General features: G+C 30.0%; 2 protein-coding genes and 1 long non-coding RNA gene across 3 annotated transcripts; 1 reads left to right on the top strand and 2 right to left on the bottom strand.

The window, feature by feature from the left end:
• Positions 1-702: 702 nt before the first annotated feature.
• LOC114421251 lies at positions 703-8,962 on the bottom strand. The gene is made up of 12 exons (XM_028387100.1): positions 8,786-8,962; positions 7,687-7,737; positions 6,817-6,947; positions 6,618-6,734; positions 5,981-6,100; positions 5,691-5,761; positions 4,363-4,535; positions 3,363-3,416; positions 2,649-2,758; positions 2,126-2,239; positions 1,362-1,487; positions 703-890 (listed from the first exon to the last, which is right to left on the bottom strand). The coding sequence occupies exons 1-12, from the start codon at positions 8,960-8,962 to the stop codon at positions 863-865; spliced, it is 1,272 nt and encodes a 423-aa protein (XP_028242901.1). The 3' UTR covers positions 703-862.
• Positions 8,963-14,592: 5,630 nt separating this feature from the next.
• Positions 14,593-15,121, top strand: LOC114423392. Its single transcript, XR_003668835.1, has 2 exons — positions 14,593-14,694; positions 14,809-15,121. It is a non-coding gene; the product is annotated as an uncharacterized LOC114423392 (long non-coding RNA).
• A 3,946-nt stretch (positions 15,122-19,067) lies between these two features.
• On the bottom strand, positions 19,068-27,313 carry LOC114422074 (DCN1-like protein 2). The gene is made up of 11 exons (XM_028388265.1): positions 27,141-27,313; positions 26,737-26,798; positions 25,877-26,013; positions 24,356-24,414; positions 23,312-23,335; positions 22,597-22,679; positions 22,448-22,512; positions 22,260-22,309; positions 20,820-20,921; positions 20,614-20,673; positions 19,068-19,699 (listed from the first exon to the last, which is right to left on the bottom strand). Exons 1-11 carry the CDS (start codon positions 27,141-27,143, stop codon positions 19,565-19,567), a joined length of 780 nt encoding a protein of 259 aa, XP_028244066.1. The 5' UTR covers positions 27,144-27,313; the 3' UTR covers positions 19,068-19,564.
• Positions 27,314-27,669: the final 356 nt, after the last annotated feature.

Below are 27,669 nucleotides of genomic sequence, written 5' to 3'. Positions count from 1 at the left end.
GCTGCTTCTAATGATGCTTATGATGGTGGTGGATGAAGGTGTGTTTAACGCTCCTTTGACTTTGACAGGGCTGGCAAAGGTGGTGCCGTTGGCGGTGGTATTTGGTCAAAATTACCAATAGGGATTCAATGTCATACACTTTTTTAACATCCAATGATTATTACACATTACCGTCAACGTTACCCATTAAGAGTCAACATTCAATTTTGGAGTTTTAGACTCAAATTGTCAGATTGAAAAAAAAAATGGGAGACTCAATTGATGAATTAAATTACAGGAATATCAAATTAGTAAGTTGGGATAAATAAGGGGACTGTTTTTACAATTAAGTCTTTATATTATGTATTTTGTTTTGAGAATAAATTGAATAATAGATAAAAAAACATAAGAATAAATTGAATAAAAATGAGATATATTTTTTTGATATTTATTAAGACTATCTTATTTGTTTAATGTAACAAACTATATACTTTTTAATGAAATTAATATGTATTTTTATATAATATATATTTATATTTTCAAATACTTAAATATAAAAGGTCATATTTATTATTTCTCCTCGGATCCATAAATTCTCAAGACCGATCCTATATATCTGCATTGCAATAAATTTGAACGAATTGCATTGATTTAAAAGATTTCTCTGACAATCGGTTCTATAAAATTAAAGGAAGCAAGAAATAAAATTAAAGATTTCTTTGGTCATTTTTTTCTTTTCTTTTTTCCATTCTCTTGTTTCCTTTCCTATAGCATCAATCCGTTGGTTCCACTCTAATTACAAAGCTCTCAAATGAAACACTATATAACTGTTTGGGATATAGAGTCCTCGTAATCATAATTTGATTGGCAAGTCGTCGTTAGGTTACATGATAGAGCAGCTATCGCTACTCCTGTAAAAAGAAATCCATATGATTAGATTATCCTATTATAATTCACGCTAAAAATATGAAAATGAAATATATTTTTATCTCCTATAAATATGACTTCATTTAAATTTAGTCTTTTAAAAAAATGTTGGTTTTGATCCCTACGATTTTTTTTTAGAATAATCTCCATTTTCACTTGTTATGGTGACATACCATGCATATAACATGTCACATTAACCATTTTGAGGTTACATGTAACGCGACATGATTACATGCATGTTACATTTTTGGAGATAGGAATTATTAAATATTTTAAAAATTTATAAAGATTAACCAAAAAATACCTTGAAACTAAAACTATATTTTTTCCAAATATGATAAGTGTCATGTTCTGAGAGAAAGAAAAGTTGTCTTTGGTCAAGTTCAGTTCAATATATAAGTCCAGTTGTATCTATATAAATTCCTATGAAAAATGTGAGCATTCAAAATTAGTACCTCTTTGTTTCTTCATATTTGCTGAGAGTTTCCTCAAATTTTAGCCAGAGAGTGCTTGTATCTTGAGGGTTCACATTTTTTGGCCCTACAAAATATGCTTGAACAAAAAAGTCCGGTGGCCTTTCCCTGAATTGCAAGTCAGTAATGATTAAAGTTGATTTATTTTTTGTCCTGTAAGCATATATTTTAGTTCTCCAAAATGCAAGTGTCATCAATTTAGTTTTCAAAACACGTCAAGATGATCTTTCGGTGTCAAACTTTGACATCAAATCAATTAGTTCTTCCATGTTCAATTTTGACTTCAAATTACTCCAAAAGGATCAAGTTGATATTGAAATTTGACATAGATCATTTCAATGTATTTTATTATTAAAGGACCAAACTAATGCTACTTTTTCTTGAAAGACCAAGATGGATGCTTTACTCTTTTCTTTGACAATAATGTTACAGGTCACAGTCACACACTTTCTAATATTTTAAAAGGAATTTGTGAGAGAGATCATTGTTGCCCTCTATATACCCTGACCCTTCCCAAACTATATGTATGTCCCAAAATAAAGGAATATTTGCTTATTTAGATTCCTATTGGTTTTTAGTTTCCTTCCAAATTTTTCACTACAAAGTCTCCTATTCCAAAATCCAAACTGCAGGGATGGAGACAAGGGGAAACTAGTGGTTTCATGGACATGGAAGGTCATTCATGCAACTAAGGTAACTTTACCCAAAAAGAAAAATATTTAGCGGGGTAATCAAATTAGACATACCTTCCTTCATATTCTGATAACCATGCTACATAAGCAGCACCAAAGTACATGGACACAAATGGATTGTTAAGATCATCAACAGATTCAAGTCTATAAGCCCTATAGCCCAATTCCCTGCAAAAAACAAGACATTGAACACAAACATCAGTGTGAAGGAAGAAACAAGGGCATTGCTCAAATACTACTATGTCCAGTTTTGGCAAAATTAAGATACAATCATACAAGTTTATCTTTATAATTGCAAATCTACAGTAGTTGCAGACTTGCAGTATCTAAAAGCTTTCTGAATGGTAGAGCTTTGAAACAGATAACTGAACTCTAGAATTTGGCAAAGTAAAAAATATTTGCTAAAAAGAATGTCATCACGGTACTTGTTAAAATTGATGATAAAATAGATATTGGTCTAATGCCAAAATTTTACAAATTTCCAAGATTAACAAAGTATATTACACGCACATAGATACATTAATGTTTCATCAATATATATTCTAGAAGGATAATGTTGGATATGTGCTATACATACAAGTAAAGCCAGTAAGCAGTGGAGTAGTCAATCCCCATTATTCCAGGTTGTTCTCCAACTCCATGTAGAAAACGCTTGCTTAGAACCTCCCCAATGGCACAAATTACTGTCTGTGCACCAAACAATATTCCAGAAAAATCAGAAGGAATTCATGTATTACTATATATTACCAACAAATGCATGTCAAAAAGACACAATATTGAATTTGAAAAGCTGAAAAATACCAGAAATCTCGTTTTAAGGGCATTTTTGAATATTTGTTAAATTTCATAATCTCATAATGGCGACTCAAAAAACGTATTGAAATTTCCTTTCTTCTCTGAAGATTAGTTAGCTTAATAACCCTAAACTTTATATTAAGATAGGGTACAACATCAAGCTATTATAAGTTTATAACACATGTCCCTATACAACTATGTTAAACTCTAGTGAATAGTGTCAAATGTGTACGGAATTCAAGCCACAAGAATTGGCTAGTGGTGAGAGATTCAGATAGTTTGCATGAAATTATAAATCCAAATCACACTGTCAATTTGCCATCTTTGTACCAAAAAACAGTATGCTTGGACTTTGATTTATACACATATTGCTTACTACCTGAAGAGTTCTCAACTTTTCAACCTTCAAAGTGTGTTATAGGTATGCTGGAATGCATTTATCCTAATCATTTCAAATTTATACTAAAACCAAACTCCTCCAATTAGACATACTTACGGATTTAATTTTCACTGTGCTGAGGTATTTGTATAGAATTATATCTGCAATTGCCTGTAAGAAAAAAAAATTAAAATGATAATTTAGAATTCACATATTGCATACTAATTTTATTTCTTAAACACTAAATATTACAGTGTATGTTATCATGGAATGGACAAGACACAGAAACATGATCCCCATTTTGGCTTGGTGTGAGAGAAAAATAAAAAGAACAGAAAAAATCCGTTCAGTTATTAGTTTACTTCCCACTTCACATGTTGTAAGATATTTTCACTTGAATTTTTTGCTACTAAAAAAGATGCATAAATGATGTGTTCTTTTTAAAAAGTACAAGTTTCATTGTTAGACTCTTTCTATTGAGGATTAAGTAAAAAAATATAAAATAAGAGTCTAACAAATTTTAAGAATTGTAACTTATAGATTTCAAAATATTTTCAATAGAAAAGGAAAAAAAAGAGGATAAATATATTTTTTATGTTAAATAACAAAAAAAAGTACAAGGAATGAAACCTAAAAATAGTAAAAGCCATCTTGTAAAATCCATCCAAAAGAATGAAATCTTTACAAAACATGCCAAACAAACTTCTGCCACAAAATTATGTATTGAAGTTATAAGATTGGACTAAGAATTTCAGAAAGTAGTAAGCACTATTATCAATCAAAGTCATCAAGACTTTCATAATGTGCAACTTTGGAGAAATGCATCAAAGAAAACACTAGTTAATGCAAAATTTATTCGTTACTACTCCCTTTGTTTTTTCTTAATTGTTCACTTTGGAAGATAACCCAAATAAGGAATGGAAGCAATAATATCCCCATTTAAGTTAAAATTGATTTTAACTTCTTAACATATCCTTGCAATGTTATATCTCTCCCATTTATAACATTTGTGTAAAATATTTATGCATTAGTTATGCATTTGATTTATTCATGTGTCCCTTTTTTTTTTTTGAACTTTTAAGTGGATATGTAATTACTCACAGTAACAGATTCATACCTTCATTTCTACTCGGGATAGATATGGTCTCTTCTTTTCATCATGTGCAAACCGCACCTTTCCTTGTTTTTGTTTGGATTTATTCCACTCTTTTCGAACCTCAAGATGATTCCACATAGCTTCCATATCTTCTGGGGCTACTCTGGAATCCCAATATGTGTCAACACTTGCATCTTCATTTAAAATATAAAAAATTAGTCAGCCAATATAGAAATACAAGGCTAATTTTAAGCCTATACTATGATAAATTTATAATATAATTAAAATCATAGAAGAGAAGACTGAAAATATTCAGATCTATAACTATATGGCTTAGACACATCATATGGAATAAAGAAAATCATTAATATTTTATGATAAATATCAACAAAGAAAATCATTAATATTTTATGATAAATATCAACTTAAAAGCAAAGGCACAATCCAAGAAAAAACCATCAACATTAAACTTTCGACTGTTATGGCACTGGCACAATCTAAACATGTGACAGGGTCATTTATAAGTGCACATAGTCAGTTAACTTCTTAAAAAACTCATTTTTCTCTTCATACTTTTGTAATTATGCCTCCTTCAAGTACTTCTTGATCTTATAATTTTTTGTCTATAGCATCTACAACCAACATTCTAAGACTGGATGCCAGAAAACTAAGAAAAATTGAACTTACAATTATCCAATGTATTTAAGTATATATTAATTGGATTTTTAGGCATGACTACATGACAAAATGACTACTAATACACGTTTGAGAGATAAAATTTGGGATTTCACAGCAACCTATCATCCCATAGAAATATTTTTTGTTTATGTTCGTGACATTGTGAACCAGAAACTACATTAAGGAATGAGCTTAGACTGTGTTGTTGCTTGTAATTTATCTTGACACGGGTAAAGTTAGAGGAAAATTTTGAAGGGGTTTGGATGAGAAATTTTATTCGAGGGGGAAAGTTCAAAAGTTAAAGAAAACATAAAATTTAAGTTTTAAAAATTTGTGGAGGGAATGACCCTTGAGGCATCCAAAAGAGCCACCTTTTTTCCTGAGAGAAGCTCAATTTGTCTATTTGTTTGGTTTGGTTTTCCTTACATATATTCTTTAAGTTCTTGTGAAATTTTCAAATATAATTAGAGGTAAACTGCAAATTTGTCAAAATATTACTTGAAGCAATTTATTTTGCTCCCTAATAAACTAAGCAGAACAAAAGGATGATCCTTAGCCAGTCAAGTGTAATATTAGAATGAAGCCCGAATTCAAATTCAAACCAAAATAATGAGATCACACCCTTGAGAAATAACATGCTAAAGATGGAGAATAGGGGGAAAGAAAGTGACCTTTTGAGTTTTCTAATGAAGGTAAGGGATGAGAGTGAGCAGGAGGTGAAACATTGTCATCAACAGATTTTCTGAACAAGGACAAAGTATTAGCATTAAAATATTCTGAACAACACATTTTAATTAGAGTTTTCCTTCTAACCAAGAAAAAGACTATAACTCATAATTTAATACACTGTTGATATTATCTATCTCCCAAAAGTGTGTAGTGGCACCAAAAAAATTATATAATGAAAGTTAAAAAAAAATCTATACACTAAAATTTTTCAATAAGGAAAAGGAGGAACCACCTGGATCGAAAACTTTCTTTAACTGAGAGATAGCAATTCCAATAGCGCAAAGTGGATTTATGAGTTGCCTTCTTTGTACCACCTTTATATGCCCTTACAATAAATTCTTCACTTCTTTTTCTGCAAGCAATGCCCCTCAATGTGATAAACATTTCAGAACAAGATCTCATTGTAAACACTAGGCAATATTCGTTCTCAATGCATACTATATCAGGACCAACTCAAGTGTATAAAACATAAGCTTTAGGTCTACCAATAAAAATATATATCTTTTTAAAAAAACTTCATAGCGAAGGTATGGGGGAGGGATATTGTACGCAGCCTTACCCTTGCATATGCAAAGAGGCTGTTTCCGGATTCGAACCCATGACCAACAAGTCACCAAGGCACAACTTTACCGCTGCACCAGGGCTCGCCTTCCTTGTTTAAAAATATATATCTTTTTAGTTTTTGTAAAAAAAAAAAAAAACACCACATTTATTAGAAAAAATGTCACGTATGTTAGACCAAAAGATTTAATAAATAATTTTTTTCATTTAAAGTAAAACATTGTTTCTAAAATTTGCTTTAAGTCTTACTTTTAGTTAGGCCGGTCCTACATTGTATACATTCATCATGTGAAATATACGTGACTTACTTGTTCTCAAAGTTTGACAGCCATTTAATATAAGCAGCACCAAAATATACATTTACAAAGGGTTTGAATAAGAATTCTCGATTCTCATCTGCTTCATATGAACAATAACCTAATTCACTGCAAGCTGTAGTCAACCTTGGTGAAACATAATCATTAAATAAGGTATACAAGAAATAAGGTATTGACATCTAGCCAGTACCTCATCAACCACTCTGTAGTTTTTGGCAGGAGTTGCATAAGCCCCACGGTAGGCTCTTTAGATTTGTGTCTGGAATTCATAACAAGTAGTTGTCTATCACTTTCAAGTTCAGCAATAGCACATATCATGTCCTGCAGCAATTAATTTTAATCGTAAAAGTAATGCAAATTTGTAAGAGTCTAAACAGAAGATAGTTTTGAGTTATGATCGCATTATTTGTGTGCTAGTCGCACCCTTCATCATGGAATAAAATCTATTTGCTCTTGACCTTGTCCCTATAGTACTTATCTCAATGGAACTTAAAATTCTATCAGAGAATAACAATGTGAAGCTGTTCCATATGATCTTGTAATAATACTTCATAACAGACTACATTTAAACTTATAGCACATTCTTCTTTCATCCCCCTTCTCAGCTAGGTAAGATTGAGTACTTAGCTACCTATTTATGTTTTCAATATTTGATATCAACCTCAACAATTCCTAGACTATATATATTATTTTTGGAACAGAATTGAGAGATGAAAAATACAGAAATTCAAATGCTCTACTGCTAAAAAAAGAATTCAATGAATAAAAAGACAACGATCAAGAGTTAAATTGGCTTGGGTGAAAATTAATATCATTCATGTTAATTTTCTTAAAAAAAAGATTTGCATTGATGGAGCAAACTACTACGTTGGGGATTACATATTTATAGTTTCTTGTTGTCCTTGGTTGGAAGGAAAGAGAAAGTAACATCGATCCGAAACCTCTAACCCCATATTTTTATTATAATGAAAATAGTATATATCAGTCAACCTTATTTGGGACATGAAAAACAAAACAAAGAGATAATATGATAAAATACATAAACTAAAGGAAGACTTACAGGATCTATCTCTGAATGAAAGTGCTTGGTAATAATGATGTCAGCTACAGCCTGAAAGTACACAAAATGATGTAATGTAAAAAAAGAAGGAATAAACAATCACATATGCCAACATATTTTGAATCTATGATCCACATTTAATGCAATTAATAACCTTTCATGGCTTCCCATTTTGATAATTAAGGAGGCTCCATAATCATGGAAGGAATAAAAACATTTAAAAAGTTAATAACCGAAAAGGAGTACCACTTATATTTCAGAGATTAGAACCATAAAACAATCATTTCATTAAGGGTGCATATGCATACTCTGAATTTGTCATAATTATTTATTTTAAATCATTATTATGATAGACGTAGGAGTTTGGACCTACAACCAATCAAGAATAATCCAAACTTTTTAAGCTTAGCATTGCCACATCTTCCAAAAGCTTAAGAAGGTACCGTCAGTAGGGTTAATTTGTTGTATTGAGAGTTAGTTTTGATAAATTTCTCAACAAATACTTATAAAAAAATGAATGAAAGAGATAAAACAAATCAGGCAAGTTAATTAAAATCAACTTATACACCTCTAACTTTTTTAGAAGTTCCCTCATTTAACTTCTGTATAAGCACTATGCACCAGTAAGTTGTAAACTTCACAAAGCTCAACATTGTTGCTTTAGCGAAGTCTTAAGAGTAAGAGTTTAGAATTGAAAAGCTCCCACAAGTTAGAGGCTAATTATCCAAATTAGGTCAAGGTAAAAGTATTAGAAAAGCTTCTTTTAGATGTAGTTGAGTATTTAGTATTAATTAAAAGCAATTTTACTACTTATAAATACCTAGTTGGATATGCAGATGACAGATGTGACAACTTAATTACAACAAACAAATATTTCATCTTCATTTGTGAACAAGATATTTAAAAATTTGTAAATTAAAGGCTCAAATGTCGTCTAAGAGTATATATCCCTACATTACGATCAAAAACCTTTACGAAACAATTCGACAATTTACCAAAAAAATCATAACACTTGTGTTTATTATAACTTATAAGTAGAAGCCAGCCACCTAGAAATTTGAAACTTGGCCAAATCCATAAGATAGAGAAATGTGTTTACCCTCATTTCAGTTTGTGTTAAATATGGCTGCCCATCGGGATCACGTGATAGGTGAACCTTTTGGCATCTTTGTTCTCCAGCCTTTATCCATTCAGCACTCACTTCAGGTACATTCCACATTGCCTCAAAATTCTGAGGGTCAACACAATCATCCCAATAGCTGAAACTGATAGCCATCCTAAAATATGAAACTAATGAATGAATCAATACTGCTGATACCAAAATTTATAAAAGTTAACGAAATTAAATAAAGATAATAATATAGACACTACTTCAATACTATATGTGTTATTGTTAACGTTACATGTGATATGGCCAAAGACCCTCAATTAAAAGTAATAGTGGAAATCAAGTTGACATAGTTACACCCTTTCATGTGTGGTGAAACTACAATACACAAGAAGCTCCCAAATTCACAAATATACCGTGACTGCTCAATAATTTCTGGGAGAAAATATATGTAAGTGGCAAGATATATGATGGTGACAGAGGAAACAGAAGTCGAAAGAGAGCAAAAATGAAAGACTTCTAAGGTAATTAATCAAATCCAGCATTCATCATCTGAAAGCACAAGCTCTGGATTCAAAATGACAAATTCTTACAAATGTAAAAAAGTATTCTCAATCATATTGTTCAACCAATATCCTTGTGGAATGAGTAAGAATATGATTTAAACTCATTTACTTTATGCTCATATATGTTTCACCACAATAGAGAAGTCGCGACGCATATCGGCATATTGATTATTAAAAATTTAAAATTGAATTGAGAAATATCATATACTATCTACATTAGAATGCAAACCATCATAGATATGAAAAAAATAACTACTGGAATGAAAATTGCCACTTAAAAAATATTCAGTAACAGAGAGCTAATTACATATGATTAATTATGACATGAACAAATTCACCGAGGACAAAATTACAATTGAAATTTGCTATTTAACAAAATAACATTATCTATTTTCAAAAAAGAAAAGAAAAATGCAGCTCAACAAAGTAAAAAATCAAAACACGCAGAGCTTTTGTCCAGTTCTATTTTATTGTTACATTGATTAATTAAATTCTGTGGCTCAACATTTAGACCCTTCAAGATTGACATTTGAGACACCATGTAGAAAATCATTTAAACATTCAAAGGCGCCCTTAATTCCAAATTTCTCCCCCCAAAAGAACACAAAATAATTATATTATTTCCAGATGTGAAATGAATTCCCATTTGCCACAAGCATGATGCAACAACAATTTTTCAATTCAACCATCCCCGTACTACACAAACAAATTAAAATCATATGCATACTTACAATATGATAGCAAGCTGAGAGAGAGACCAAAAGGCTTTGCAAGAAGACGAGATAAATTTTCCTTCTAAAGTTAACAATGGAGGAATTGATAACATAAGGTGAACAATTGTTGGCAGGAATGAAGTCTGGGATAAATCTCATTAGGCCATTAACAAACAACAATTTTTTCTAACAATTTATCGTTGCAACAAAAGAATATCCAAACTATTTTACCGCAAGGATTGTTTCAGAAACCGACACTTGACATGCCACGGTATAATTGGTTGACGCCTCTTGCCTGAAAAAGGATAACCTCATTCATACTTTTAAAAACTCATTTTTCTTGTTACAATTTAAAATTTAGTTAGTAAATAAAAATACAATTATATATAAATAACTTAATTATAAAAAATATTTCATTAAAAATAATTTAAATATTAGAAGAACATGGGTTTAAAATATCAGATTTAGGCGATGTATTCGATTAGGATTTCAAAATATTTTTGAAATATTTTTTTTTTATAAAAAACTCATTGATATTTAATCAAAATTTGTAGATAATATAAATACATTTTGTGATATTCAATTAAGACATTTAAGATATTTTAAGGAGGACAACAAAATTCAGTGAATTCAATTAGGATTTTTTATAACTTATATAAAACTTTTTGGTATTAAAAAATATACAAATTTTGATAAAATTTTTAAATATGAATTTCATGTTATTTTTTAGTATAAAATATCTTTCAAACAATCCAACCTAAATCCTTGAGATTTTGCTAAACTCTTTTATTTCTTCTTCTATTGATTATCAAACTTTCTTTTCTCTCATTAGACATACCCTACCTCAATATCCAACATCTACTCAATTGAAAGATGTACCAAATAATTGCCAAAAAATAAGATTCTTCAAGATGCTTGTGTTATATGTGTTTCTCCTATTCTTTTGGAATAACAAATTGTCAAATATACTTTCCCTCTCTAAATTTTTCTGTTTACTTTCTAAACTAAGTTAATGTTTGTCTTATATGTCAAAACTAATCATGTTTTCCTTACATTGACCATGTTCATCACCTGTTTAATGCAATGTTTTTATTTTTAATTTTGTTTTTCACATAACTCAGTAATCTTTTACAAATTTTTTATCCTCATCACTCTCTTCTAGTATATGTTTATTATTGCACATCATTTAAACATGTCATTAGATTTATGATGAAATAATTTTATTAATTAAAAATAATCAAAAAATCAGTGTATATTTTAAAATTTATTATTCAAATCCAAAAGTAAGAATGAGAAGATGTTATTGCAAGAAGACTTAGTATAGGAGGACATAAAATAAAAATCAATTTAGCTATTAAAATATTAAAAAATATATATTGATTTTACTTTTTTTTTATTCAAACCTCATCATTTCTTATTATTTTTTTCATTAACTCTTGTAATTTTGAATGTATTTTTTAAAATTCATAGAGTCCTTTCAAATCTTATAAATCCTTTCAAATCCTTTAAGTTTTTGTGATATAAATCCCTTAAAAATCAAACTATCATAAAAACCTTAAAAAGAAATATGATAAGTAATAATATTTCTACGTAATCTTTAAAATTCACAATATTTTTTTATGATAAAATATTCTTTTAAAATCATAATCTCATACACCCCTTAGAAAATTTATATATTAATTTAATTGATAAAAAATTATTGTTTTTAGTGATATGTAAATATTCAATTATGTCTATACTATTAAAAACAAGATTGATTGATAAATTAATAAAAAAAATTAACAGAAAAAATTAAAATGTCAACTCAATAAAATATTAAAAATTCAGAAGATTCATAAAACAATATAGAAGGATGTGACTACATAAAAATAAAGTATATAAAAATTGTTTTCCTGATATTAGGAGTAGAATTTTGTATATAACATATGGTTTTGGCTAATATAAACTGATAGTTTTTTATTTTTGGGAAAAAATAATAAGTTGATATAAAGGTTTTTAATTTAAGACTTGTTTGTCTATGCTTTTCATATACAAAAATGCGTTAAGATATACAACAATAAATAAGTCTTTATTAAAATATTTAATCGATCATTTTCTAAAGAAGCTGAAATGGGTATTTTTTTTAAAAATAATAATTCTTTCCAAAAAAAAACATGTGAACCTATTTTGGCAATTGTTGAAAAACATGTATATAATTTATATAACACTCCATAAAACTCTAACCCTACACTTAAATGGGGTCCAACGAAAATTAAAACATGGATCCTAGAGTGTGGGAGAGGTGCAACGGCCCTATTAGAGGATAGAGGGGGTCATTTTGCTTCTTTTTTTTTTTTTAAAGCTACTTTATTCTCTTTTATTTAATCATTTAACAAATTTCTGTGATGGGGCGCCATGGGATAGTTTGGATAGGGGTGTCTATCTGGTTGAGATTTTCTATTCTTACTTGATGCTTTTCACTCTTATTAAAAAAAATGTCAATGTCTTGAGTCAAATGCATTTTATTTGTTGTAAATATAACTTTAAATATGAATTAATAATTCTAATGTAAAATACCTTACATTTATATTTAATGATATGTTATGAAATTGTTTAATAAGTTTCATATTTCATGTAACTATCAACATATATAGTCAAATAATTAAGTTTAATATTAATTGAGAATATGTTTTCTTACATGATTGACATGACCAAATTAAACTTTCAATATTCTCTATTTAAGTCTCATGCGTTTAGCTCAATTGTTATTTTCTTTTACGAAAAAGCATGTCAATTGATTAAATTGTGAGATATTAATTATGAATGTGTAAACTTTATTTCTTTTCTTGTTTAGTCCCTTTTCCATTATATTTTTCCTCTTCCAAGATGCTTGGTATGATTTTCTTAAATAAGTTTTACTTTACGAATTTTTTATGCAATACACAAACTTATACGACCAATTATTATAAAAGCAGTGATAGGTACAAATTCTTTATTATTGATTTAAACATATCTATTGAAGGGTATTAATTTAAATTTATTGAAAATTATAAAATTAGGAGATGTTTATTAAACAAAATGTGAGATTCATAGAATTTTGTGATTTTAAATAAATGTTAACTAACAAGAACGATTGTGATCATAGTGTTGTTCGAGAGGATGTTTTTGCATGTATGTATGAAGAAAACATTGTATGAAGAGATAAAATTTATGTCCGTGTGTGCATAGTCTTGAGAGATTAGTTTGATGACTTTCAGGTATGGATGTCTTGCTTTTATCAACAAAAAAAACATAAAGAAGAAGAAGAAGAAACATGTGGTGTTATAACATTTTTCTTTTTTATTAAAAAAAACGTTTCTATTATTATTTATTAAGAATTTGGTTTCATATATTCAATATTTTATTAAAGATTATACCAAACTCACATTAATTTAAGAGCATATCCAATGACACTGAATTAAGGAATTAGAGCAATATTAACCGATGTGTTGATTGCAGATTAGCCATTCGGTAGGAATGACTATTGTTTTATTTTGTGTGCTTTAAACACTTTAGATTTTTCAGTATTCAAAATACTTTTTATTGTTTAAAATATATCTAAAGCACTTTAAGATAAAAAAAATCAAAATAAATATATTTTACAAGAAGTAATGAAAAAAAAATTACATACACAAAAATAAAAAAAAAATGTTAAATTATACAGACTAAAAATGAATCTAAGTCTTTTTTAATTAGCTAATTTCCAGTTTAACTTTTTTGATAAAAAAATGTCTTTACTTTAATTGTCATGGTTTTTTTACTTCTTTTTTTAGGAATATTCGTTTTTGCTTAATTAATGTGATACATGGCTTTTATGTTTTCATATCAAATGAAATGAATTTTTTTATAGTTTTGAAAAATTAAATTTTATTAAAAATAATTTTAATATATAAAAAATCATATAAAAAGTCATACATCTATAAATTTATATAACAATTAATTAAATTTAATATATTTATTAAGTATAAATATTAATATATTATAGTTAAAGTTGACTGTTGAATAACATTAAAAGCTATGTTTACCTACTGCAATATGCAGTCAAATAATTGAGTATGGAAGTTGAGAAACAGTTAATTAGTATAATATATTTCATATGTACCACAATATATATATATGTTTGAATGTGTTTGAATTTGTAACAACCGAAAAGTTATTATAGTTAAACAAATAAAATAATTACTTATTTATAAATTATTACACTATATTTTTCTAGACGAAAATTATTACACTATACAGTTGGATTTATTTTTGTTTACAATATTACTGGTGGAAAGTATTCACAGTCGATAACTAACCGGAGACGATAACTAACCGGAGATAGAAAACTTATTGGTTACACTTAATTTTTGGGATTTCATTTCAACTGGAGAGAATCTTGTAACCTTAGAATTAATGTCATTTATTATAATAATTAAATACATATGTTATGAAATCAGATTCTATGGACATTCATATAATACATCTTACATTTATATATATTCACTATTTGATAAGGATTGACCATCCATTTTCTAATAAACTCTTCACTTTGGTGACCATCAACTAATCATGGCAAAACAAATTTACGCGTCAATTTTGTTCATCGTTCTCTTTTTTGCTCGTAAGTGTCTCTATCTCTCTGTAAGGTGTCTGTGTATTAACATTGGTTAAAAAGTTATATATTTACATCTTTGAATGTGATAACATTTTCTTTTGACATGATTTTCAATTGTAGAAGAAATGTCGATACAAGTTGCGACATCAAAATGCATACCCGAAAATAAAAATTTCCTAGGCCCATGCACCTCTAACCTAGTTTGTCTTCAAATTTGTCAAACACAAGGTTTTGATGATGGAGAATGCAATATGACAAATCTTCATTGTACTTGCCTTAAAAGATGCTCCGTGTCGAAGAATGTTCACTTGGGTGAAGAGGAGGCTCCGGTCAAGACCTCATCCATGAAAGAATAAAAAGCATCGAGAAATCTTTGTATTAAGACTTAAGATTGAATTAATAAAGATTATTTGCAACTGATATTTTAGAAGAATTATGCGTATATTTCATGATAAAGACTGCTCACAAACATATTTATAAATTGTCAATGTTTATTCTTGAATTATTCCATCTTTGGTCATTTAAATCTTTAATTTTTTTAAAAAAAATCCCAGTATAATTAATTTAGAAAACAACATTCAAAGGTGAAGTGGTTACTCTCCATAAAACCGTAACCCTACACCTCAAACAAAACTTAAAGCATGGACCCTAGAGTGTGGGAGAGGGGGGCACACGCCGTATTAGTGGGTAGAGGTGGTCATTTTGTTTTTTTTATTCTGTTTTATTTCATCATTTAATAAATATATGTGGTGTGGCGCCATGGGATAGTTTGAGTAGGGATGTCAATCTAGTTGAGATTTTCTATTCTTTCTTGATGCTTTTCACTTCAGCCTTTTTTTTAAAAAAATGTCAATTTCTTGAGTCAAATGCATTTTATTTATTGTAAATAACCTTAAATATGAATTAATAATTCTAATTTAAAATACACTTTACATTTATATTTAATGATATGTTATGAAATTTGTTAATAAGTTTCATATTTCATGTAACTATCAACATATATAGTCAAATAATTAAGTTTGATATAAATTGAGCATATGTTTGCTTACATGACTGACATGACAAAATTAAACTCCTAATATTCGCTATTTAAGTCTTATGTGTTTAGCTCAATTGTTCTTTTCTTTTCTTTTACGACAAATCAGGTCAATTGGTTAAATGGTGAGATATTAATTATGAATGTGTAAATTTGATTTCTTTTATTGTTTAGTCATTTTTCCATTCTATTTTCCCTCTTCCAAGAGGCTTGGTATGATTTTCTTAAAATAATTTCTTTTATAATCTTGCTAATCAAGGTCGTCCTCATATCTTGTAATTGTAACATAAGTGAACAGGAGGCTCAATTTAAGACCTTATCCATAGAATTCTAAGAAATGTTCAGAAATTTTTGTGTTAAGACTTAAGATTGAATCAACAAAGTTGATTTAATTTGCAAATTATATTTTACAAGAATTATGCGTAAATTTTATGACTCATATTGTTCACAAATATGTTGATAAATCATCAATGTTTATTCCTAATGAATAGTCTCACTTAATTCCCTAACAAAAATTTCCATTTTATCAAACATCATCCAAAGGGGGAAGGAGTTACTCTCAATTAGCACGTTTTTCTTATAATGGATACACATTTCATTTTTAATACAAACTAATTGAACAAATTAAATTAATTTCAAATTATCAAATACAATTGAATTGGTTTTAAGAATTAATCTTAATCATATATTTTAAAATGTGTGTTTTTTATTTGAATATTAGAACTATAAAATGAGCCTAAAAGTTGGGATTAGTATTCTAATATATAACCAATGAAATTTTTATTTTTTTTTGTAAATTTTAATATCCAACCATGTTTTAAACGAGATTGAATCTGAAAATCTAGTTACAAGATCTTTCAATCACTTTTTTTTTTTGTTTTTTTACAGGCAAAAGTGAAGTATGTTTATCAAACTAGCTGGATCACAAGGAATGTCCAACTAGAAGAACAAAATCAATGTATAAATAAATATGAAACAGAATATCAGGACACAATAATTTAGTAAATGGAAATTAATGAGGCAGAGGAGGACCCGTTACCAGACGACTCTATTTTTCAAATTTTTTGTTAGTTACCGAAAGACTTTGCATCATTACAAAATTAACAATCAAATCATATTTTTTTCTCTCAACCTTATTCAATTCAGGCTACTCAGTACTGTTAACAGCACCCTAAATATTTATATATTTCAAGCGGTATGCAGCTTGGTGGCATAGTGCACGCACAGGTGGGGTTTGGCTGAGTTGTTTGGGTAGGTGGAAGTGTGTGTGGGTGCGGATGGAGTTGTAGAGGTGACTTTGCACCAGTGCGGTGGTAGTTTGACCTTGGTAGAAGGGGTCACGCACGCAGATCTAGTGTCAAGAGCAGCACCCGATGTTGTTGGGTTGGGGGCACAGGAAAGGTGAAGGGGCAAGGGGAGGGTTTGCCTTGGCACTCAAATTTGTAAGGTCAATAGCAAACAGGGTAAGGGCAAATATTAACTCCCTTAACTCAATGGCATTTTTTGGGCCAATATGCTATCATATCCTCTTTTCTTTAGTATTGTATTCAACATTCTAGTATTATTTTTATGCCTCAGGTGACCTCCTAAGTTCATGCCATGAAGTAAATGTTCATATCCTGTAATCTAACTTTAAATATTTAATTCTTGATTAGAAGTTCATTATAGTCGTGACAAAAATTAAGTCATTATATAAAATATCACGTAATACCAACAATATTTTTTTAAGATCGTTATATAGACATCCCCTTGTGGAAATCACCCTCTCAACATTCTTGTTCTCTCTATCTTGCGACGATCTCATTCTCTGTCTTGCAACATTCTCCCTTTTTACCTTGTGACGCTCTCAATTTGTCTCGCTCAATGCAGTGATTTCAAGTTCCTAATCTATCGAGTCAAGTCTCCTATATCTCTCTCTGACGCAAATTGGACTTAATCGTGTGGTTTAATGCCTTCTACACGACATTTGAATTTGAGTGTGACCTTTTGGTTACTTTTGTAATTTTATTTTCAGATTTGAGTTATATTACGAGTTTAAAAATGGTGTGATTTTGAACACATGAGTCTAATCTTTTTCTTCTCCAACGTTCATAACCCTTTTTACCATGAGCAAACTTCCAATTATCAGAACACTTGAAAATGATGTGATTTTAAACACTTAATTTAAGCTTTATAATAATAAAAACAAATTTTCAATTTGAGAAACTAAAAATGTGATAGTCTTTTTGAGATTGTACATAGCCACAACTTGCATACCAAAACTGTCTAAGCTCAAATTCCCAGAAAAAAGAAAACACTCGAAAAAGCATCCAACTCCCAACTAAGTACAAATCATTAAAAAAAAAAATATATATATATATATATATATATATATATATATATATGAGAATGTTACTCTTAGATTTAATTTGATCATTTAATTTTTTTAAAGGCTTAAATATCTTTGTTATCCTTATAATTCAACATTTTTTTATTAACATCCTTACAAAAATAAATTTTTTCTTTTAGTTCTTATAATTGTATTTGTTTTGTTTTTAGTCATTAAAGCACTTTAATTCACTGCTCAAAATATTTTTTTTATTGTTAAAAGTGTTATCTAATATACTTTAAGGATAAAAAATAAAATAAACACATTTTATAAAAATTAATATGAAAAGAAAAAATTATAGCAACAAAAATTATATTTAATCATTTTTAAATCTATTCAATTTAATCCTTCATCTAAACTGAAATAACGATATTTAAAAATCACACTTTATGAACGTAAAATTATCACTAAGTAATTTTAATTCATCACAAAATATACATTTTCTAAAAAACAAATTATTTTAAAAAACAAAAAATCAAATTGAATTAAAAAAAGACCAAATTAAATCTTAATAATAAAATTAAAGACCAAAACTAATTTAATCAATTCTAATATCGATCCTAGCTGGTGTACAGTAGCATTAACACCAAAAAATTTAAAATAAAAAATTGTTGAACCTTTTATTTTTCAAATTTTAATTTAAGAATATTATCATAATTTATCATTTAACTTAAAAAATCCATATATATAAGAAAATCATTGAAAAAAGACACGTGAAAAAAAATTGATTAAACGATAAAATATGATAATATCCTTAAATTATATATATATATATATATATATATATATATATATATATATATATATATCCGAAATTTCATGATAATAAATGAAAAAGAAAAAAAGAAGGAAAAAAAACTAACCTCGCACATTGTCCCTTGATGACTTGTACTAATATTTTCAGAATTCTCCAAATTTTAAGATGACAAATTTTTAAATATCCAAATAAACAACATACCATATTGTAGGAGCATATAGAACCGATATGCAAGGTATTGCTTCTAAATAGTTCCAAAGGAAAACAGACCCACAACATAGTTATTTTTTCCCCTTCTCTATTTCATGAATGTTTTAATAACTTGGTGCCACATATTATACAAGATGAAACTAGACCAGAAACAAGGACAGCCAATCACAATCACGTAAGTCTCTTATCTTCTATCAAGACATCGTTCAAGAATTAATTATTAAATTAAAAAGAGACCAGAAACTATAACACCGTGGAATTAGTAGGCTCCCATTACTAATTCCACAATACTTCCCAAGGAAATTCATATGCCATATCAACAATCTCACAAATGATGCTACTACTTGTCAGTAAGAATGAGTTTGCTCTAGCAGCCATGTCCCCTTTGAATTTAGACCGAATCCCACTTAATAACAAAGAGGAGTTCAATCACAGAATAGCACAACTCATCACAAGAGACTCCATCAAATTCTCTTAAATAACAATTTATTGAGATTTGAATGCATCATCGTTTTAGACTAGAATCATTGATCAGATCATTTTGGATTATGCCATTCTCGTTGAGATACTCCACAAATTCATCAATAAGATATGGCCAAGCACCTTCGGCATCATAATCAGATAAATTTGAGCCAACAGTCTGCAAACAGCATGACAAATATTAGTGGTTTTTGTGTTACTTCATAAAGCCAAACAACATACTATCATAAAAATATCATTAAAAGATTCACCAGCATTGTCATTTGAAAAAACAGTACAAGCAAACCGGAGTTCTTCTCAATCTATAGGTGGGTGACCAGAAAATGAAGTTGACGGTTTACATCTCACATGGCTTAATATAATCTCAATAGATGCCCTAAAGCCCTTTATATTTTGGCTATTTTCTTAGGGTTGGGGGTAGTAGGTAAAAACACTTCCAGTACTATTGAAAGCATATTTCCCAATATCCAGCTGATCGGGTACTAAAAGAAAAAACTAACATTTCACATTCAATATCTTTCCATTTTTCCAAGAATTGAAGTAAAACCAAGGAACAATGAAAGAAAAATATTTCTTTTACATCACACTTTTAAGCGTGGATATATTACAACAGCAACCATCAATGTAAAATGTGATCATGTTGATCAGGGTTTCAATTGAAAAGTTAGGGGTCTTGAGAATTTTTTTATTGTCATTTCAAGAGTTTAACCTTTATAATATTTGCATGGGAATATTCATATTCCAGTTAATTTCATGTTTGGCTCATGCCACTTTATACCCAAAACATAGAGAGGTTATAATCCTAAAATAAATCCCCAGCAGTCAAGATAGAAAGAAGACCTTAATGATTTAAAATGACATAGCTTGGATACTATAACTAGCCACCAAGTGCAAGATGATCATACGCAAACAAAATGAGAAAAACAGAATAAAAGACAGATGGCCAGAGATCAAGCATAGATATAGATATATTCATGCAACAATAAATCCCTATCAAGACAGGAAGTGTTCATTCACATTATGAGGGCACCATTGACTATGTTTACTGTAAGGATTAATAGTTTATTATTTTACCTTTGCAAACTCCAAAAGCTGAGACCATGTGTCCCTAGATATTGCTTTGTTATGCCGAGCCTGAGTATGTAGTATCAAAATTATCAATTTAAGTAAAACGATCGAGTATTAGCAGATCCCACAGAGAGCCATCCTAATAAGAAAGCTTCACAACATAACTTGAGAAAGTTAAAAAGGTGTATATGAATAATAATCAAGTATATTACCTGCAAGAACTGGCACCAATGATCAACCAGCGGCCACTGCTTCTCAGCAAATAATAATTGCCACATACCAATAGCAGTATCCAATGCAAGAGATTTTTGACCCTGCAAAAGGTAACTTGAAAATTACTGTTGCATACACATTCAAAATGAAAGAATCAAAACAGTACTGAAATCGACAGTGAATTTATACTCGACCCTAGATGCTCAAGGCAGTCATAGATCTCACAATTGCTAACGTATACCAAAACACACTAGCATCAAATCATTCATTGGAGGCAAGTAAATCATTTGCATCCTACTTTGATGTTCCTTCCTTTCAAGAGTAAGAACATTAACCCCTTTAGCATCCGATATTTCCAATATGTTGCACCATTATGCAGAGAACTTTATCATAAAGCAATTAGTAGTCAATGAAATACAAACCCCATGATCCTAAGACAGACTTTTAAAGTCATTAATATAGTCTTGTCAGCATAAGATAGACTCTTGAACATATATATTTTCAGTTACTTAAACTTTGAAATTTCATAAATACTAGATACAGTAAGTGGGTCCACCAAAAGAACGAAATGCAAAGCCATTAATCATAAATAATAATAACAAATACATCAATATGTTATTTTAATTTTTGAAAACTGGTGAAGAACATGAAGCAACCCTAGCATAATAATTGCAAAGCCATCAGTAGTATTGAATATTCTGCATACAACTAGAATGAATATAACCAATAACCATCACCAGACATTGAAAATGAACAATGTTTAAAAATTAAATTCAAAATTAGTCCTTATATTTGATATATAAAAAATAAAAAAAAATTGGTCCCAACATTAAGAACACCTCTACAATTTGGTTCTTACATGAAAAAGATGTTTACAAATCAGTCCCTACTTTTCCAAAATTATAACAGCAAGGCTGATTTGTAACTGGTTTTTTATGAAGGATTAAAATTAAAAAAAAAAGTATATAGGTGCAGGGACCAAATTTTTTAATTAACCAAAAAACACATATGCAAGAAGCATGCAGGGGTAGCCTAGCAATCAAATATTGCACAGCATCTTGAACCTCGGGAAGCAAGAAAGAAGAAATTGGATTTGACTACATAAGAGAGATCTCAAGCCCTGTTTCAAACTTTCAATGTCATTCAACATACTGCATTGTTGAAAATCTAGACCAAAAAATTCCAAACTAAAGGAACATAAAAAATCAATTTTTAAGAATAACTCAGAAGTAATCAATTAATCAAATTTGTTATCATTTGACTCAGTTTCCCAAGATATTCCCTGTTCCATCACAGTATGAACTAGTAGATTGTATTATGTCCAAATGCATTATTTAAATTAGGTCATGGCCTTAGTTTATCACTTACAGCCATGCAAAATAGTTGAGCACTTAAGCTACATTAGAGAGGAGCAGAGGAAATAAGACAAGGATGCATACCTTCTCTTTTGCCCAGCCAAAAGCAAAATTATATATCTCACGGAATTTCTCTGGACAATCAAAAACAATGAATATATTTCAGGGAGCTTATCAAAATATTGCTGGAGATAATTTATAGTGACAAGTGAATTATAAATTGTATGACTAAAACTAGTTTTGATCTGTAATCTAAATACTGTTGCCCATACGTTCATCTTTCAGCTCAGAGCGCATATAAGGTATCTTTTCACGGAACTTTTCCAGAGAATCAATCCTGCAACAATTATATAAGGTTTTCAACTGAGACTTAATCATTATAGAAAGAAAAATCATTTCAAAATTACAAAAAAATACACACCCCAAAGATTGTAGACCTTCAATAAACTCCTTCTTGGAAAATTCACACATGGTGCCAGCCTTCATGTGCCATGAAAGAACTAACTGCAAAAATTCCAATATTCCCAGTTACCTAAAGCATTCCCTTGTCATCTAAATAAACTCATTGTGCAGCTGAGTTCACACTAACAGTAGGAAGTGTAAACAGATGAAAATTTTATGCTCAACAACTATTCATTTAAAATTGCAAACTCTTCATTTACAAATATTGCATATTTCGTCGTACAGGAACCAATCATCACCCACTTACACAAATAAGTCAGAGCATTATTGTTCTTTATTTTATTTCCTTAAACAGAATCTTATCTTGCTATGGTTAATATTTGTCAGAAATCATAAATTTAGAGCTTTTACACTAAGGAAATGACTGACTGATGGTGAAATGTAGACATGTCGGTGACATCTATTATAACTTATTATCCATGTATATCTAACTCTGATGAAAGGAAAAGCACCCTCAAATAACCATAATTACTACCAACTAAAGTTAGTTAGCAGCACCTGTATCTTTAGTTTTCACATTTAATAGGTGTTTGTAACTTATGTAATCATTGTTTAAATAGCAGTTTTTTAAAGTATAACCTTACACATAAGATCATATTAATGAAGGAAAGAATAAATAACCCAGCAATTATGCATGATTCAGAATTGAAATATTGTTTAAAACATATCCGTACCATTACTATATCTTGAGGATCCACCTGCAAAGGAAAAGAAGAATCAAGCATCAATTACTCTTCGAACAAAAATTATCTTCACCTTATGAATGAATTAAAACTCAAGAACACTGAATAGATAGATAAGATACTTAAATATCAGAATTCCATATGGGTATCAAGACCTATGAAACTGAGATGTACTAACCAACATAAACATGATACAGGAAATGAGTATCACATCTGAGATATATATATATATGACACATTCATTTTCACATGGTGATAACCAACCTTCATTTTTCTTGTATTCAGATTTGACTCTTATTCTTCTTGGAAGAATTCGGCAATTATTGTTAAATTGATGAAAAGAGATGAAATAAAGTGGAACTAAATGGAATACTACTAAGTTTTATTATTTGAATTATTTAAAATAAGATGAAACATCTAGAAATACATTTGATTCCATTCCATTCAAAAGAATCAAAACTTCTCCTTTACTTCTTCCTAATCACAGCCCAAAATGACACTCCTAGGCATTCCCAAATCCCTTTAGTAGTTTACATTTTCAATCACCCTTAATCACATACTAATCTATTCCTATTGTGTTCCTTCCATCTTTTTAACATTAAACTTGTATCTTAGGTAATTAGGTTTTCAACTACATGTCCCAATGTCTCAATTTATCTTAGCCAAAGCTATACTCCAAGAATAAATAAAGTTCATCTGTTAGGTGTTATGCCTAAGAACCCAAGGTATGAACTCTATGTTTTCTTCTTCTTTTCTCTTTATCTCCACTACTCTCATTTATTCTGAAGAACAGTAATAAACCTTTCCCAGTTTCCCCTAATTGGATGCCTTAAAATAATCCAATTCCAAAATTCCTAAAGCATTTGATAGCAATTCAGCTCAAATTCCAAACAAAATCTCCGGAATTAGTGCTTGCAACTTGCAAGTACTGTTCACATCTTTACAACAGACTCTGTGATTACATACAGGTGAATAAATGTAAACTATAAAGATAAATGAATCAAGAAATTTTAATTTGCATTCAGAAACAGTAACCTGGATATCATTGCAAAGGAGAGTGATACCATCTGCCAAAATCATATCAACATATGCATCTGTATAGAAATTAGTGCAATAAAGGATTAGCAGACAGGCATAATGTACATATATTTGATAAATGATAGCCACTAATCAACAGGTATTATTGAATAACTTAGAAATAAACAACTAGTAATGTTCATATATGCTGCATCTCAGCCAAAATAAAAATGTCCTTGATTAACTTTTTTAATGTAAAAGCTTACATGCAAAAGTTATTGGATCTCATATCCAACATACCTTATTCTCATACAAAGGAACAACTACATTGGATCTCATCAAGGGTCAACCCTTAGCCCCTACCTTTTTACCTTAATTCTGGATGTCCTCACGGAACAAATCCAAGAGATAGCGCCGAGATGCATGCTTTTTGCAGATGACATAGTCCTCCTTGGAGAGTCGAGGGAGGAGTTGAATGAGAGGTTGGAAACTTGGAGACGAGCTCTAGAAACACATGGCTTTCGCCTAAGCAGAAGCAAATCGGAGTATATGGAATGTAAGTTCAACAAAAGAAGGAGGGTTTCTAACTCAGAGGTGAAAATAGGAGACCATATTATCCCTCAAGTCACACGGTTTAAATATCTTGGGTCTGTAATACAGGATGATGGGGAAATTGAAGGGGATGTGAATCATCGCATTCAAGCAGGATGGATGAAATGGAGAAAAGCATCGGGGGTGTTATGTGATGCAAAGGTACCGATCAAGCTAAAGGGAAAGTTTTATCAGACTGCGGTAAGACCGGCGATTTTGTACGGAACAGAATGTTGGGCGGTCAAGAGCCAACATGAGAATAAAGTAGGTGTAGCGGAGATGAGGATGTTGCGGTGGATGTGTGGTAAGATCGACAGGATAAAATTAGAAACGAAGCTATTAGAGAGAGGGTTGGAGTAGCGCCTATTGTAGAGAAGATGGTGGAAAATAGACTTAGGTGGTTTGGGCATGTAGAGAGAAGACCGGTAAACTCTGTAGTGAGGAGAGTAGACCAGATGGAGAGAAGACAAACAATTCGAGACAGAGGAAGACCCAAAAAGACTATAAGAGAGGTTATCAAAAAGGATCTCGAAATTAATGGTTTGGATCGAAGTATGGTACTTGATAGAACATTATGGCGGAAGTTGATCCATGTAGCCGACCCCACCTAGTGGGATAAGGCGTTGTTGTTGTTGTTGTTGTTGATACTCTATCTTAGAATGCTTCCAAGTTTAATTGACAAGCGCAGTAATTAATTTTAAATAGGGATGAAACACCCATGCTCACTCAAAATAACAATAAATTGCGTAGACAAATTTACTTCTTATTCACCAGGGTGAAACCTCAAGGGATAGAAAAATTATGCCATAGTTGATAAGCATTTTACACATATGATACTGTTTTTTTTTTATTTATTTTTCATGTTTCCACACCAATTGGTTGTTGTGCGGATCAGACTATTTTAAAAGCTATCAGTGTCTCAATTTTATTTTCACCTTTATTGCTAACCTTTATATCTATTGTATAGCTCCTCCAAGTGCCTAGAATCAGTAAATGTTTTAAGCTGGGGTTGGCTGTAAAAGAAATCAAATGCTCCTTCAAGATGCCAATCACTAGCCTTCAGAGCCTGCAGGGCTAGTTTCTCGCTGAAAATACAAACATTGTTTTCAAATATGTCAGAAGTTAAAGATGCAATTGACTTGCATGATATAAATTCAAAAAAATTTACCCACAAAAAAAATATTCAGCTGAAGTAACCGACAAAGTACATGAACCAGACTAAAATACATTAAGTATCAACAAGGTATCTGAAGCAAATCATAATCATAATTGATGTAGAAAATATAACCCTTCCAAGAATGATCACACACTCGTCTGTCAATATCAGACAAACTAATCAATCCAAGGAACATCAAAAAAATTCAGATCAAAAACAGAAAATCACAGAGGCTTTCGATCCGAGGTTGAATACAAAGATCCCAACTCTCTCCCCCCACCCCAAACCCATCCAAATTCAACACACAATACACACTAACTGAATATCTTTTGTAATTAGTAATATAATTCGTAATATATATAATATAATATAATATATAATAAAAGTAAAATTCAGAGATTCAAATGCAATGGACAAACCATCACATGCACCCAAAGGACATGTGAAATCAAATTAAGCATAGTTTCTAATTGTGGAAAGCAACCGCAACTGAGGCTGCAATATTGAGGTTTTGGAGGTCTCCTCAACCATATTATAACCACAACTGCAGTCACATTTGCCCTCAATTATATACTATTTCAAAAACCGCAGCGCAATCACAATTTAAAACCTTCAAATGAAGCAACTAAATCATAGGCAACTATGAAATCACCTGGCTCCAGTTATTGTTATGAACTGCTGGAGTTTGTCACGATGACCTCTTCCCAATTTGTGCTGTAGCTCAAACCAGAACAATTAATTAGCATATATTATCATAGCCCATATCATAATAAACAGCATAAATACACCAAGAACAAATCATTTAATTTAATATATCTCAGTTTGAGTATCTCATCAATTATTACAACATCCAAGTCGTTAAATTCAAAAAAGAAAAAAAAAACATTCAAACCGATTAAAAGGGAGTTTCAAAAGTTACGATGGCAGAAAATTAATTCTACATGAATAAAAAATAAATAAAGCAAAGATTGAGAATTGCGAAACTGTGTAGTAAAAAATTGAGCCACAGATAAATAAATAAAAAAATGAAATCGGAAGCGAAGGGAAAACACTTACCATTGCGGAAGGTGGAGAAAGCCCTAAAACGTGAAGATCTAAGAGTTAGAGAGAAAGGAAATTAGGGTTTTTGGTGGAATTGAAATTTGGTTCCGAATGGGATTGAGAGCTGACGGATGCGAAAGGTGTGAGTTTTGGTTTTGGCTCACTCGGAAGTGGACCCTACTTACCACGAGAAGGGAGAAAATAATATATAGCTTGGGTTTTATTTTATTTTTAGGAAAAAATAACTTCTATCTTTTATTTTGATTTTGCCTATGGTTTTTTTCCTTAAATTTGGGTATTTTTGTTTTCGATTCCAAAATTAGATTTACTTTTTTTAGTCCTTGAATATCGGAAAAAAAATTCCCTCTTAACTGATTTTGGCAGCTTTTATCCGTAACTTTAACAATTTTTTCTATCGCAAAATAAATTATTAAAATATTTTTTAAAATTGAGGGACTAAAATATAAATTTAAATTTAAATTTAAAAGATCAAAAATAAAAAGGACCTAAATTTGACATTCTATTTCTAATACTCTATATATCA

The sequence above is a fragment of the Glycine soja genome, chromosome 8, assembly GCF_004193775.1.
Source record: "Glycine soja cultivar W05 chromosome 8, ASM419377v2, whole genome shotgun sequence".
NCBI classification, from domain to species: Eukaryota; Viridiplantae; Streptophyta; class Magnoliopsida; order Fabales; family Fabaceae; genus Glycine; species Glycine soja.
The sequence above is the reverse complement of the archived record's forward strand: the minus strand, read 5'-3'. Positions and strand labels throughout refer to the sequence as shown.

Bases quoted from the DNA above. Each gene is read 5' to 3' on its own strand.
- LOC114421251 (XM_028387100.1), bottom strand. From the start codon at position 8,962: ATGGCTATCAGTTTCAGCTATTGGGATGATTGTGTTGACCCTCAGAAT. The intron at 6,948-7,686 runs GTAAGTCTTCCT...TAATTGCTGCAG, and splicing joins TTCATTCAGAGATAGATCCT to GACATGATATGTGCTATTGC. The intron at 4,536-5,690 runs GTCACTTTCTTT...TTTTAAATGAAG, and splicing joins TTCATTAGAAAACTCAAAAG to ATGCAAGTGTTGACACATAT.
- LOC114422074 (XM_028388265.1), bottom strand. The intron at 22,680-23,311 runs GTACGGATATGT...GAATTTTTGCAG, and splicing joins ATCCTCAAGATATAGTAATG to TTAGTTCTTTCATGGCACAT. The intron at 20,674-20,819 runs GTAATATACTTG...CTACATACTCAG, and splicing joins ATTGGTGCCAGTTCTTGCAG to GCTCGGCATAACAAAGCAAT.